Source organism: Ranitomeya imitator, chromosome 5, assembly GCF_032444005.1.
Source record: "Ranitomeya imitator isolate aRanImi1 chromosome 5, aRanImi1.pri, whole genome shotgun sequence".
Lineage (NCBI taxonomy): Eukaryota > Metazoa > Chordata > Amphibia > Anura > Dendrobatidae > Ranitomeya > Ranitomeya imitator.
In genome coordinates, this window is record NC_091286.1 from 21,004,129 (window position 1) to 21,019,810 (window position 15,682).

General features: G+C 41.7%; 1 protein-coding gene across 2 annotated transcripts in view; it reads right to left on the reverse strand.

Moving 5' to 3' along the window:
- GALNT14 (polypeptide N-acetylgalactosaminyltransferase 14) overlaps positions 1–15,682 on the reverse strand; it is a 473,304-nt gene that overhangs the window by 136,354 nt on the left and 321,268 nt on the right. For both annotated transcript variants that reach the window (XM_069768378.1, XM_069768379.1), the window contains exon 3: positions 13,911–14,009. In XM_069768378.1, the coding sequence (XP_069624479.1) occupies positions 13,911–14,009 (99 nt within the window). The remainder of the gene's footprint in view (positions 1–13,910; positions 14,010–15,682) is intronic.

Consider the following 15,682-nt stretch of genomic DNA (forward strand, 5'->3'; position numbering starts at 1 on the left):
ACATCTTTGAACCTCCACCATATTTGACTGTAGGTGCTGTGTTCTTTTCTTTGTAGGATTCATTCCGTTCTCGGTGAACAGTAGAACGATGTGCTTTACCAAAGCTTCTATCTTCGTCTCATCTGTCTACAAGACACTTTACCATATTTTGGTTTACTAACGTACATTTTGGCGCACTGCAGTTTAGCTTTTTAATGACTTTTTGTCAGCAGTGGGGTCCTCCGGGTTCTCCTGCCAGCGTTTCACTTCATTCAAATATGGACAGATACTTTGCGCTGACACTGATGTACCCTGAGCCTGCAGGACAGCTTGAATTTCTTTGGAACTTGATTTGCGCTTATCCACCATCCGGATTATCCTGCGTTGTAACTTTTCATCAATTTTTCTCTGCTGTCCACATCCAGAGAGATTAGCTACAGTGCCATGGGTTGTAAATTTCTTGTTTATGTTGCACACCGTGAATAAAGGAACATGAAGTTCTCTAGAGAAGGACTTGTAACCTTCAAATTGTTGATACTGTTCAACAATTTTGGTTCTCAAGTCCTCCGACAGTTCTCTTCTCCTCTTTCTGTTCTCCATGCTTAGTGTGGCACACACAGACAATGCAAAGATTGAGTCAACTTCTCCCCTTTTTATATGGTTTCAAGTGTAATTTTCATATTGCCCACACCTGTTACTTGCTGCAGATGAGTTTGAAGAAGCAACACATGCTTGAAACAAAGTTGGTTACCAACCATTTTGGAAAAGTTACAACAATTTTGTCCAGACCATTTTGGGGAATTTGTGTGAAATTATGGCCAATTTGCCTTTTTTATCATTTTTTTGTGTTGATCCTATAACCACAAAGGAAATAAACGTGTATAACAAAACATGGGAAATTGCAATACTTTTCTGGTAGAAATACTTAACTTTCTAGAACAATTTCAAGGGTGCCAACACTTTCAGCCATGACTGTATATTGTAATCAGGAAGTGTCTGTAGCTATACTTTAACCAGCGAGCCTCTGTTCCTATACTGTAACCACTGAACCTCTATATCTATACTGTAACCGTTAAGTGTTTGTATATATATTGTAACCACCAAAGCTCTCAATTTATACTGTATCCTCCAAGCTTCTGTATCTATACTGTAACCAGCAAGCCTCTGTGTCTATACTGTACAGTGATGGTAATGCATGTAAAGCGCTGCAGAATAAGATAGCGCTAGATAAGCAAAGAATAACAAATACAAACAAATAATACAACCACTAAGCCTCTGTCTATATTCTCCAATCCTCTGTATCTCTACTGTAACTATCAAGCGTTTGTATCTCTACTGTAACCACCAAGCGTCTGTATCTCTACTGTAACCGCCAAGTGTCTGTATCTCTACTGTAACCACCAAGTGTCTGTATCTCTACTTTAACCACCAAGTGTCTGTATCTCTACTGTAACCAAGTGTCTGTATCTCTACTTTAACCACCAAGTGTCTGTATCTCTACTGTAACCACCAAGTGTCTGTATCTCTACTGTAACCACCAAGTGTCTGTATCTCTACTTTAACCACCAAGTGTCTGTATCTCTACTGTAACCACCAAGTGTCTGTATCTCTACTGTAACCACCAAGTGTCTATCTCTACTTTAACCACCAAGTGTCTGTATCTCTAGTGTAACCACCAAGTGTCTGTATCTCTACTGTAACCACCAAGTGTCTGTATCTCTACTTTAACCACCAAGTGTCTGTATCTCTACTGTAACCACCAAGTGTCTGTATCTCTACTGTAACCACCAAGTGTCTGTATCTCTACTGTAACCACCAAGTGTCTGTATCTCTACTGTAACCACCAAGTGTCTGTATCTCTACTGTAACCACCAAGTGTCTGTATCTCTACTGTAACCACCAAGTGTCTGTATCTCTACTGTAACCAAGTGCCTGTATCTCTACTGTAAGCAAGTGTCTGTATCTCTACTTTAACCACCAAGTGTCTGTATCTCTACTGTAACCACCAAGTGTCTGTATCTCTACTGTAACCACCAAGTGTCTGTATCTCTACTGTAACCACCAAGTGTCTGTATCTCTACTGTAACCACCAAGTGTCTGTATCTCTACTGTAACCACCAAGTGTCTGTATCTCTACTTTAACCACCAAGTGTCTGTATCTCTACTGTAACTAAGTGTCTGTATCTCTACTGTAACCAAGTGTCTGTATCTCTACTGTAATCACCAAGTATCTGTATCTCTACTTTAACCACCAAGTGTCTGTATCTCTACTTTAACCACCAAGTGTCTGTATCTCTACTGTAACCAAGTGTCTGTATCTCTACTTTAACCACCAAGTGTCTGTATCTCTACTGTAACCACCAAGTGTCTGTATCTCTACTGTAACCCCCAAGTGTCTGTATCTTTACTGTAACCACCAAGTGTCTGTATCTCTACTGTAACCAAGTGTCTGTATCTCTACTGTAACCAAGTGTCTGTATCTCTACTTTAACCACCAAGTGTCTGTATCTCTACTGTAACCACCAAGTGTCTGTATCTCTACTGTAACCACCAAGTGTCTGTATCTCTACTGTAACCACCAAGTGTCTGTATCTCTACTGTAACCACCAAGTGTCTGTATCTCTACTTTAACCACCAAGTGTCTGTATCTCTACTGTAACCAAGTGTCTGTATCTCTACTTTAACCACCAAGTGTCTGTATCTCTACTGTAACCACCAAGTGTCTGTATCTCTACTGTAACCACCAAGTGTCTGTATCTCTACTTTAACCACCAAGTGTCTGTATCTCTACTTTAACCACCAAGTGTCTGTATCTCTACTGTAACCACCAAGTGTCTATCTCTACTGTAACCACCAAGTGTCTGTATCTCTACTGTAACCACCAAGTGTCTGTATCTCTACTTTAACCACCAAGTGTCTGTATCTCTACTGTAACCACCAAGTGTCTGTATCTCTACTGTAACCACCAAGTGTCTGTATCTCTACTGTAACCACCAAGTGTCTGTATCTCTACTGTAACCACCAAGTGTCTGTATCTCTACTGTAACCACCAAGTGTCTGTATCTCTACTGTAACCACCAAGTGTCTGTATCTCTACTGTAACCACCAGGTGTCTGTATCTCTACTTTAACCACCAAGTGTCTGTATCTCTACTGTAACCAAGTGTCTGTATCTCTACTGTAACCAAGTGTCTGTATCTCTACTTTAACCACCAAGTGTCTGTATCTCTACTGTAACCACCAAGTGTCTGTATCTCTACTGTAACCAAGTGTCTGTATCTCTACTGTAAGCAAGTGTCTGTATCTCTACTTTAACCACCAAGTGTCTGTATCTCTACTGTAACCACCAAGTGTCTGTATCTCTACTGTAACCACCAAGTGTCTGTATCTCTACTGTAACCACCAAGTGTCTGTATCTCTACTGTAACCAAGTGTCTGTATCTCTACTGTAACCACCAAGTGTCTGTATCTCTACTGTAACCACCAACCCTCTGCTTGTGTAATGTAACTGCCAAGAATCTGTATCTCTACTTTAACCAAGTGTCTGTATCTCAACTGTAATAAGGAAATACACTGCACTCACTGATGGAATATATTGCAAATGAATCATATAACAATTTATTAGTGAACATACACATCAAAGACAGCAGTGCAAATATATGCAGTAGAAAGCGTATATACAAATGACGTTTCGAACCCAACCGGGTTCTTAATCATATAACTCTTATAATGGTATGTAGTAAAGAGAATTGAGAATATCCCAGCCGGGATAGACTATTGCGCTGGGCAAATATGCTAAAGCAGATGTAGGAAGCATCCAGTTGGAGGCTAGCTGTCGCTAGATAGTAGAGCCTGCTGGTAGAGAAGTGTAGAGCGGCGCTCCCGCACCCTGCTGTGCTGCAGGGTCTGTCCTACTAAAACTGGGACACCAAGGAGGATTGGGGCAAGATTTGATATTTCGGTTCCACGCTGGCTATATTCCCCAAACCTTCCTATACGATCGACCAATCCCCCATATGTGTCACTGGCCACGAATAACCTCCATAGTTCTAAATAAGAATGCAAATATAGAAGGGAGAACAAAGAAAATCTCAGTAAAGTTCTTTCTTCTGAAATCTGCATTTTCATAATGGAAAATGTGCGCAGCTTAGAGAAATAATAGATGACTGTTAAGTGAAATCTAATCATAGTTCAGCCATCCAGAAGAATTGAATTACTTTTTCCTTTAACCCTAATTTGATTTCAGCCTTCACATAATCACAGTACCGATACGAGATACAACGCTGCTGCCAGAAAATGTAAGAGGTTCGTATCGTACCAGATATGATTTATTTTAAGGGGATCTCCATCTTGTCATTTTAATGTCAAGCAGTCAGTGGTGATATATATCATAATACGTCTTTTAGAGGAAATGACGTTCTGTTACTCTGATACAGAGCTCCAAACAACCAGCACATAGGCAAAGGTGAATGATACTTTTCTGTTTGCCTGCAGCCTCCACTAGGGGGAGCTCAGTGCGATCTACTACAGAGTTCAATGGCTGTTAGTGATGAGCAAACGTGCTCAGATACGGCATTATTGGAGTATGCTCATGTGCTAACCGAGCGTCTTTGGGGTGATCGAAACATATATTCGAGTCCTCGGGGCTGCATGTCTCCTGGCTAACAAACAGTTGATCCATGCATGTGTTCATCACTAGTAACTGTGTCTTCACTAAGTGCCTCCTAGTGGTGGCTGCAGGCATTCATTTTTATTGCTAAAATAGGAAGCAGTGGATACCGAGTTCTATAATTGAAAAAGCAAGATCTCCTTACTTAAGAACTCTAACCGCTTCAAGACCTATGACATATATATACGTCATAGGTTGTGACCATGCACTCCATGTGGGCTCGAGCGATGAGCCTGCAACGTTTCTGGCACATGACAGCTGAATTTGAACAGCTGTCATGTGCTCCTAACAGCCGTGGGTGGAATCGCGATCCATCTGCGGCTGTTAACAGGTTAAATGCTGCTGTCAATCTCCAGCATTTAACATGGCCGCTCCGTCACATTACCAAGGGGCGCGATGGGTTGGCATTGCCGCTCTGTTATGAGCACCGCCCTGTGGTTGGCATTCATAGGAGATGAACATTTCTGAATCCCTGATGTCTGTAGCACGGGCAATCAGACTATCACATCTTCAAGTCTCCTAAGGAGACTATTGAAGCTAGTAAAAAGTGTAAAAAAAAAGTTTTTAAATATATTAAATTTTTTTTTTAAATATAAAAGTTCAGATCACCCCCCCCCCCTTTTGCTCCATTAAAAAAAAAAATATATATATAAAAATACACATTTGGTATCTCCAAGTTCGGAAACACTATCAAGACAAAAAAGAATTAATCTGATCGGTAAACGGCGTAACGAGAGAAAAAATCAAAAATGCCAGAATTATGTTTTGGCTTTTTTTTTGGGTTGCCGCAATGTTGCAATAACAGGCGATCAAAAGATCATATCTACCCCAAAATGGTATCAATAAAAACGTCAGCTCGGCTCGCAAAAAATAAGCCCTCACCAGCCCCAGATCACGAAAAATTGAGACGCTACGGGTCACGGAAGATGGCGCCATTTTTTTATTGTTTTTTGCAAACTTTGGATTTTTTTTATCACTTACAGTAAATATAAAAAGAACCCAGACATGTTGGGTATTGGTATTTCACCGCACTTTGATTTTTTTTTATTCCTGTACAAGATATGGTAAAATCAATGATGACCTTCAAAAGTACAACTCGTCCCGCACAAAAAAAAAAGAGCCCTCACACGGCCATATTGATGGAGAAATAAAAAAGGTTATAGCTCTGGGAAGAAGGGGGCGCAAAAAAAACAGAAATGCAAAAATGGAAAAAAAACAAAAAAAAACAAAGCTGTGAAGGGGTTAAAAATTCTAACGTTCAGTTTTTTCCAGGATATTTAAAATTGGAAAACTTAACTTTAACTTAAAATAAAAAAAATGAAAAAATTTTTGGTAAGAGTTATGGTTGTGTTTCCTCCTCACAGCACTCCAAGTGGTCAGATAAGGTACTGCAAGCAAATATTGTGACATTTCCATTACTAGAAGAGTTTTTCCTCGGTTGTTCCAGTACAATTCGACCCGTGGAGCAAACACTGGATTCCACTGGATTCCAGAGACCTAATGTAGTCCTCCAAGTCTGCCAACTTTCTACATCTACTAAGCCATGCCTGAGGTATAATACGCTGCCATGCATAAGGAAATCCATGAGTTTAACAGTGTATTATATGAACGATTGAAGAAAATTGTAAACAAAATAATTAAGTGCATAAATATAATGTTCCAAAATATAAAAATAAAAAAAATAAAAGTCTCCTGGTTCACTTTACAAAATGCCTTTTTTATAAAAAAAAAAATAAATCTAAAGAAAAAACTGAGTGATTGGTATTGTTGCAAACTATAATATCATTATATTATTCATCATGAATAAAGGCTGTAAAAAAAAAACAACCAAAAGAACAAAGTTGCTAAATAGCCATTTTTATTCATCTGTCATATAAACCGAATAAAAGAAATCAAAAAGTATTCTGCACCCCAAAATGGCACCATTAAAAACATCAACTCATCCCGCAAACAAAATAAAAGCCTTGTATGGCTACATCAAAATAAAAATGACTATTTAAGAGGAAATTGTGTGAAAAGATAAAGATCGCAAAACACAAAAAAAATAATAATTTGGTGTGATCGTTGTTATTCTGACTGGCAGAATAATGTGAACGAGTCATTTATACAGAAAGGTTAAAGCTGCAAGAATAAAACTCCTCAAACAAACAAAACACGTAAAATTGCAAAATTGAGGGATTTTTTTTTCCATTCCTGGCTTAACACAAATAAAAAATTATTTTTTAATAAACTACAAACATTGTTAAATCATCAAATTAAAAAATACAATTCAAACATTTTTCACCAATTTTTACCTTGCGGAGGCTAGATCTCTGATCCTTGTTGTCTGTGAGCTAGTAAGGATAGCTGCCATAATGTCCTATACAGCGCGCACACACAAGGAATCGCTGCTCTCCTGTCTCTATGTAGCACATTTTTAAAAGCAACAACAATACGGAGGACATTTTACAGCAGTACTGAGCAGTGTAGCTGTGAATCCAGCTCTGAGGCTAGATAATATACTATCTAGAAATCAACAGCAGGGAAAACATTACACACCTATACTGAGTAGTGTATATGTCACTCCAGCTCTGGCATGAGATAAAACATTTACTAAAGAGGAGCATCATGGAGTACATTATACACCAGTATTGAGCAGTGTAGATGTCAATCCAGATCTGGGGTGAGATAAAACACTTACTAGAAAGGAGCATCATAGAGCACATTATACACCAGTACTGAACAGTGTAGCTGTGAATCCAGCTCTGAGGCAAAACAAAAACTAACTAAACAGCAACAGCCGTGAAGACATTCCACACCAGTACTGAGCAGTGTAGTTGTTAATCCAGCTCTGGGGTGAGATAAAACCCTTACTATAAAGGAGAATCATGAAGTACATTATATACCAGTACTGAGCAGTGTAGCTATGGATCCAGCTCTAACGTGAGGCAAAACACTTGCTGTAAACAGCAGCAATGGTCTATGTGTCTCAGCCTCTCCATCTCATTCCGCTAATCCCTTCACCTTCAAATTGGAGCTCCAATATGATTTAGCAGTCTACCTTGCATTAAGCAAAATGGATTTTAGCAGTTCTTTAGAGTGAATCATGAGTTCTGGAGGTGGAGGAGGGAAAGAAGCGGCTCATAAGAGGAGAAAAAAAGTGGCTCATAACTGGAGAAAGGAACAGACTTCTTATATTTGCTACAGAATGAAAACAAAATACAAGACGCTCCATAGAGAAGATATCCTTATGAAATGAGCTAAACCATAAGTCAGTAGGCTCACCTTATGAGGATGTGCTACTGCCAGGCACACCGCCATTTCAATGACGAAGTATAGTAAATCAGCTGCAGCTCACCCGAAAATCACAATCAGTCACAATAATCAGTATAACCAGGGGGACAATAAATAGTTAAAAAAAACAAAAACAGAAAAGGCTAACTAATGTTGCTGATGTACGAAGAAAGTCAGAATAATAATAATAATTATTAAAGTTTTATCTTGAATAACACCAGACATACAGTAACTATTCTGCTTATGTCAGTGACACCATTGGATAAACTTTTTTTTTATTATTTCTTACATTCGCTTGTACTATTGATTGATAGAAGAATCGTTGATACGGCGCGCACCATTCCAATGTAGGCGCAACGTTACTAAACCCGTTCAGATGTTAATCCACAGTCAGCACAATAATTCCCAACCAACATCTAATAATGATAAACTATTTAATAGATGGAAAGCGTCTCCGGTAAACATGTAAGGTTAGAAAATCAGCAGCTGGACGGCTGAAAACTCTGCGTGCACAGAGGCAACTCCTGCAGGGACAGTCCTGCCGAGATCCAAGACAAGCGACTCCGTCACATCTGTGGAACAATCTGTCTTCACAAGTGAAGGTGGAGGAGAGAGGAACGTGAACACAACAAGATCTGTCTACTGACGCCGCAGCGTGGACGGGAGACGCTGGGCCAATCTGTCGAGCTGCAGAAATACAGGCAATGCCACTAATAAAGGAAGGTTCCTATTATTGTGTCGAATTTGGAACTGCAACATTAAAAGAAGAAAAAGTGCTATCATGTTTTTTCTAGGTGACCTCATGAAAATTGGACAGTGTCATCATCTAGTTTGGTCTTCTAGCTTTTCAAAAAAGATCCAACACTCCAGTGATCGCCTCCATCCACCTTCTTGTTACTCCAGTGATCGTCTCCATCCACCTTCTTGTTACTCCAGTGATCGCCTCCATCCACCTTCTTGCTACTCCAGTGATCGTCTCCATCCACCTTCTTGCTACTCCAGTGATCGGCTCCATCCACCTTCATGCTACTCCAGGGATTGCCTCCACCCACCTTCTTGTTACTCCAGTAATTGTCTCCATCCACCTCCTTGTTACTCCAGTGATCGCCTCCATCCACCTCCTTGTTACTCCAGTGATCGCCTCCATCCACCTTCTTGTTACTCCAGTGATCGCCTCCATCCACCTTCTTGCTACTCCAGTGATCGTCTCCATCCACCTTCTTGTTACTCCAGTGAACGTCTCCATCCACCTTCTTGCTACTCCAGTGATCGTCTCCATCCACCTTCTTGTTACTCCAGTGAACGTCTCCATCCACCTTCTTGCTACTCCAGTGATCGGCTCCATCCACCTTCTTGTTACTCCAGTGATCGCCTCCATCCACCTTCTTGTTACTCCAGTGATCGCCTCCATCCACCTTCTTGTTACTCTAGTGATCGTCTCCATCCACCTTCTTGTTACTCTAGTGATCGTCTCCATCCACCTTCTTGTTACTCCAGTGATCGCCTCCATCCACCTTCTTGTTACTCTAGTGATCGTCTCCATCCACCTTCTTGCTACTCCAGTGATCGGCTCCATCCACCTTCTTGTTACTCCAGTGATCGCCTCCATCCACCTTCTTGTTACTCCAGTGATCGCCTCCATCCACCTTCTTGTTACTCTAGTGATCGTCTCCATCCACCTTCTTGTTACTCTAGTGATCGTCTCCATCCACCTTCTTGTTACTCCAGTGATCGCCTCCATCCACCTTCTTGTTACTCCAGTGATCGTCTCCATCCACCTCCTTGTTACTCCAGTGATCGCCTCCATCCACCTTCTTGTTACTCCAGTGATCGCCTCCATCCACCTCCTTGTTACTCCAGTGATCGCCTCCATCCACCTTCTTGTTACTCCAGTGATCGTCTCCATCCACCTTCTTGTTACTCTAGTGATCGTCTCCATCCACCTTCTTGTTACTCCAGTGATCGCCTCCATCCACCTTCTTGTTACTCCAGTGATCGCCTCCATCCACCTCCTTGTTACTCCAGTGATCGCCTCCATCCACCTTCTTGTTACTCCAGTGATCGCCTCCATCCACCTTCTTGTTACTCCAGTGATCGTCTCCATCCACCTTCTTGTTACTCCAGTGATCGCCTCCATCCACCTTCTTGTTACTCCAGTGATCGTCTCCATCCACCTCCTTGTTACTCCAGTGATCGCCTCCATCCACCTTCTTGTTACTCCAGTGATCGCCTCCATCCACCTTCTTGTTACTCCAGTGATCGCCTCCATCCACCTTCTTGTTACTCCAGTGATCGTCTCCATCCACCTCCTTGTTACTCCAGTGATCGCCTCCATCCACCTTCTTGTTACTCCAGTGATCGCCTCCATCCACCTTCTTGTTACTCCAGTGATCATCTCCATCCACCTTCTTGCTACTCCAGTGATCGTCTCCATCCACCTTCTTGTTACTCCAGTGAACGTCTCCATCCACCTTCTTGCTACTCCAGTGATCGTCTCCATCCACCTTCTTGTTACTCCAGTGAACGTCTCCATCCACCTTCTTGCTACTCCAGTGATCGGCTCCATCCACCTTCTTGTTACTCCAGTGATCGTCTCCATCCACCTTCTTGTTACTCCAGTGATCGTCTCCATCCACCTTCTTGTTACTCCAGTGATCGTCTCCATCCACCTTCTTGTTACTCCAGTAATTGTCTCCATCCACCTTCTTGCAACTCCAGTGATTATTTCCATCCACCTTCTTGCTACTCCAGTAATTGTCTCCATCCACCTTCTTGCTACTCCAGTGATCGTCTCCATCCACCTTCCTGCTAGTCCAGTCATCATCTCCATCCAACAGTGATCGGCTCCATCCACCTTCTTGCTACTGCAGTGATCGTCTCCATCCACCTTCTTGCTAATCGTCAGCTTGAAGTTCCAGCTTAATCACTTCTAGTTACCATTGTCTTCTCAAATTATCTTGTATTTCCTATTTTTTGAGCAGTTATTATTGTGTTTGACGAGTTGTAGTTCTTTCATTGGTTCCATTTTTTTGTTTGGAGTTGTTACAACTTTTTTATTCGTTTATAGTCCATTTTTTGGGAGGTGGGGTGAACGGAAAAAGCAATTCAAATCCTGATCCAGATCAATATTGTGATCGTTTGATAATATGGGTCACTATGGCTGTGCTATAACAATTTTATTTTTTATTTTTTTGGTAATTTTGTTGAAGAAATATGTAAATTATTTCAAATGTGCTTGGAATGCAATTGGTTTAACCTTACAAATTGTTCGGACCTTCCGCAGAACCTGAATATGGGGCTTTGAAAAGCCCTACAGGAATAGAACAGCGCCAACATATGCATTACTGCGCCAATCATTCTCAATTGGACTGCCGAAAAAAGCTGCGTGCTGTAGTCTGCTATGTTCTCCAGTCCGTTATAGAACACATGCAGGGCCACCTATCTATTCTGATAGGGCAATGTAGAGTCTTGTCCTCAGAATTGGACCCCACCGATTAGCAAAATATAACATATCTGTAAGGAGGTTCTGTCAGTGGTTGCCTGACAGCTCTAAAATGGCTACAGCGAACAGTCTTGGCACAAGCTATTACGTTTCTCAGAACCCTGGGGTTGCACTGGCCTTCACCCTGAAAACTCTATACAAAAATCTGGACTTACACAGAAGTCCCTCGGCGAGTGCCAGAGAGTCAGCTGCTGTTTGGTGGCGCAAGCTGACAAGAAGAATAGTCAGGTAACTGGGTCAAAGCCAAGAGGGAAGGAAAGGTACAAAATCGTCAAGCAGGAGAAGCGTCAATAAATAAGCTGAAATCAAAACAGGAACACACAAATACTATGCAGTAGAAGAAACCATAGACCTTCACCAAGGAAGCACAAAGCTATATCTGGCAGCTTCCAGCAGTAAGCTGGCGACAGAAGCAGATTTCACAGGAGCAGGTCTCGGTGGAGATATAACAGTATCTTTTAGAGAAAGAATAACCTTTATTGAAGGGATCAGCACCAAAGAACACAAAAGCAGTAAATCTTGCTGCAAATATATATTTTATTTGGTTCCCACACAAAAGGAAGACAGACACTCTCCAAGGATTCGACCATTAGTTGGTCTTTATCAAGGACATCTGTGTTGATTACAGGAAGGTGGTGTATAGGTAAGGAGTAGTGATGAGCGAATATACTCGTTACTCGGGATTTCCCGAGCACGCTCGAGTGTCCTCCGAGTATTTTTTAGCAACCAGGCAACCCCCACATGTACTTATGCTGGCTAGCACATGTAAATTATTCATCTGCGGCAATAAAAACTAAATTTCTGAGCACTAAAAAATACTCGGAGGACACCCGAGCGTGCTGGGAAATCTCGAGTAAAGAGAATATTCACTCATCACTAGTAAGGAGCTTTACATCACATACAGCTCCTCACCTATACACTACCTTCCTAATATCCAGCTGTAATCAACACAGATATTGTCACGACCCAGCTGTCAATTGACCCGGGACCAGGGGCTCCTTCTCTGTCCCTACCACAAGGGGGGCCACCCTAGCTCACCGGATTCCCCGGGACACTTCTGAAGGTGAAGATGCCGGGGCCGCCACTCTTGCCTTATCTCCTGAATCAGCCCTCTGTCTGTTCCCTTCCCCCACCCAGGGAAGAGGGGTGATACTGTGTGCAGTACACCAGCCCGACAAACAAGGTAACACAAACAAGTATAAACTGAAAACACCAAGCATACAAATATTCACTCATATATAACAGATAAATGCACTGGGGAGTGGAGGAAGGGGAATAACCAAAGTAAGAGGAGGGAAAGGAATTACCACACTTACAAACCACGCAACAGTCACAGAACTCCTCCAAAACTCCTCATATGAACACCTCTCCTCCTAAGTCATGCAGCAAATGCTAGCTCTGACATGACTTTGAATCAGAAACCAGATTGTAAAGGGGGTATCAGTGGCTAACAGAGCTCAGCTGAGAGCATAGACTCCAAGAGATCCCAACATGGCCAATTAACCCCTGTTCTGCCAAAAGAAATAAACACCATTTAAAAAGAAAGAGAAGTGGGTTTTTTTTCAGCGCAGGAGTAGGAACAATCAGACGCTTCGGTCTTGTGGCTCCTCTCTGTTGCTGTAACACCGTGACAGATGTCCTTGATAAATACCATCTATTGGTCAAAACATTGGACGATATCTTTCTTCCTTTTGTGCCGAATCCAAATAAAATTATAGATTTGAATCAAGATTTACCACTTTTGTCTTCTGCGGTGCTGAGGTCTTCACTACAGTATTATAGGACTATGGTCCTTTCCTCACACACGACTACCTCTACAGTAGCACTGCCGACTTTTCTCTACATCTACTAATCTTTTATTGCGCATCATGTAAATTCGATATAGAAGGATGAACGCTACCTGACATTCAATCTCCAAAAGTGAATAACTCCGAATTTCTAAGAACTCTTAACCTTGTAGATGGAGGACAAGAGCATAAAGTTGCTTGCATATTGTATTTGTTGCCCAGCACTGCGAACACCTTGTGGTCATAAGTGGTATTGCGTATTTTTCTGGGACGACTAAAACGCGTTGTTTTAAGATATCTTATTTCAGGAAAGATAATATTCTCTACCATACAAATAAACTATTAAAGCTCCAATCTTGTTTACTTCCCAGAGATTCTGGCGCTTGCTACTTATCTCTGGAGACGCTGCTATTTGCATTGAGCTTTGCTCTCATTCTTGGCTAATTGTTGAAAAATTCCTGCACATAAAATGAGACGGCTCAATAGGAAATGTCAGCCACTCCTTTCATGAATCTGTGCAACCTTCACCCCGACTGTCATCTGTGCGCTGCTCTCTGGCTGCTCCGCTGCGTGTTTTAATTAGTGGCATTTCAGATGATAACCTGCAACGTCGCCGCGCGGAAGCAACCGGGCCATGAGAATTTACAGCGCGCGCCGACATGTGTGAACGAGTGACAAGCCTGTCACACGATTTATCTCACCTCCTTATCGTCCTCAGAAGTGTGGATCGAGCCTCGTTGTGAAAGGTAATAATGATGCTCGTAGGTGGAAGGTTTGATGGGTAGCGCAGCTCGGTACATCTGAAAAACACAGCAATTACCAAATGAGTCGATGCATCAAAATAAAAAAATAAATAAACATTTATGACTAATAAAAGTCCCCATCAGACAAGTCAGACGGAGCTCCAAACATTTCTTTAAAGGGAATCTATCAGCAGGTTTTGCTATGTAATCTGACAGAAGCATGATGTAGAGACAGAGACACTGATTTCTGCGATGTGTCGCTTACTAGGGTGTATTTTTTTGTTTCAATAAAATCAGCGTTTTATCAGCAGGAGATTACCACTACAGGACAAGGTGCCTCCTAGTCCAACCACACCCCCATCACTGATTGGCCAATCAGGGGTGTAGGCAGGGTTATTCACAGCTCAGCATTCTGAAAACAGTGGGGTGTGTCTCACAAGTTTATCTGGGGGAGTGGCTTAAGGCTGCTCTGCATAATTATCATGTGAGCCACGCCCATTTAGTAAAAACCATAAAACAAAAAGGGGATACTCAGGGGATCAGCAGGAGTAAAACCAAAATTGGCCACTTTTCCACCAGTGACCAGTCGTCTATAAAATTTAAAAAAAAATCCATTGGATGGCCTTTGTAGCATCCATCCAGTTTACCAAGTTTACTCACTTATTACATAAAGTACAAATGTAGGTCCAGTATTATACTCCAGAGCTGCACTCACTATTCTGTTGCTGCAATCACTGTGTACATACATTACATTACTGATCTTGAGTTACGCCCTGTGTTATACTCCAGAGCTGCACTCACTATTCTGCTGGTGCAGTAACTGTGTACATACATTACATTACTGATCCTGAGTTACATCCTGTATTATACCCCAGAGCAGCATTCACTATTCTGCTTGTGCAGTCACTGTGTACATACATTACATTACTGATCCTGAGTTACATCCTGTATTATACTCCAGAGCTGCACTCACTATTCTGCTGGTGCAGTCACTGTGTACATACATTACATTACTGATCCTGAGTTACATCCTGTATTATACCCCAGAGCTGCACTCACTATTCTGCTGGTGCAGTCACTGTGTACATAAATTACATTACTGATCCTGAGTTACATCCTGTATTATACCCCAGAGCTGCACTCACTATTCTGCTGGTGCAGTCACTGTGTACATACATTACTGATCCTGAGTTACATCCTGTATTATACCCCAGAGCTGCACTCACTATTCTGCTGGTGCAGTCACTGTGTACATACATTACATTACTGATCCTGAGTTACCTCCTGTATTATACTCCAGAGCTGCACTCACTATTCTGCTGGTGCAGTCACTGTGTACATACATTACTGATCCTGAGTTACATCCTGTATTATACCCCAGAGCTGCACTCACTATTCTGCTGGTGCAGTCACTGTGTACATACATTACATTACTGATCCTGAGTTACCTCCTGTATTATACTCCAGAGCTGCACTCACTATTCTGCTGGTGCAGTCACTGTGTACATACATTACATTACTGATCCTGAGTTACATCCTGTATTATACTCCAGAGCTGCACTCACTATTCTGCTGGTGCAGGCACTGTGTACATACATTACATTACTGATCCTGAGTTACATCCTGTATTATACTCCAGAGCTGCACTCACTATTCTGCTGGTGCAGGCACTTTGTACATACATTACATTACTGATCCTGAGTTACATCCTGTATTATACTCCAGAGCTG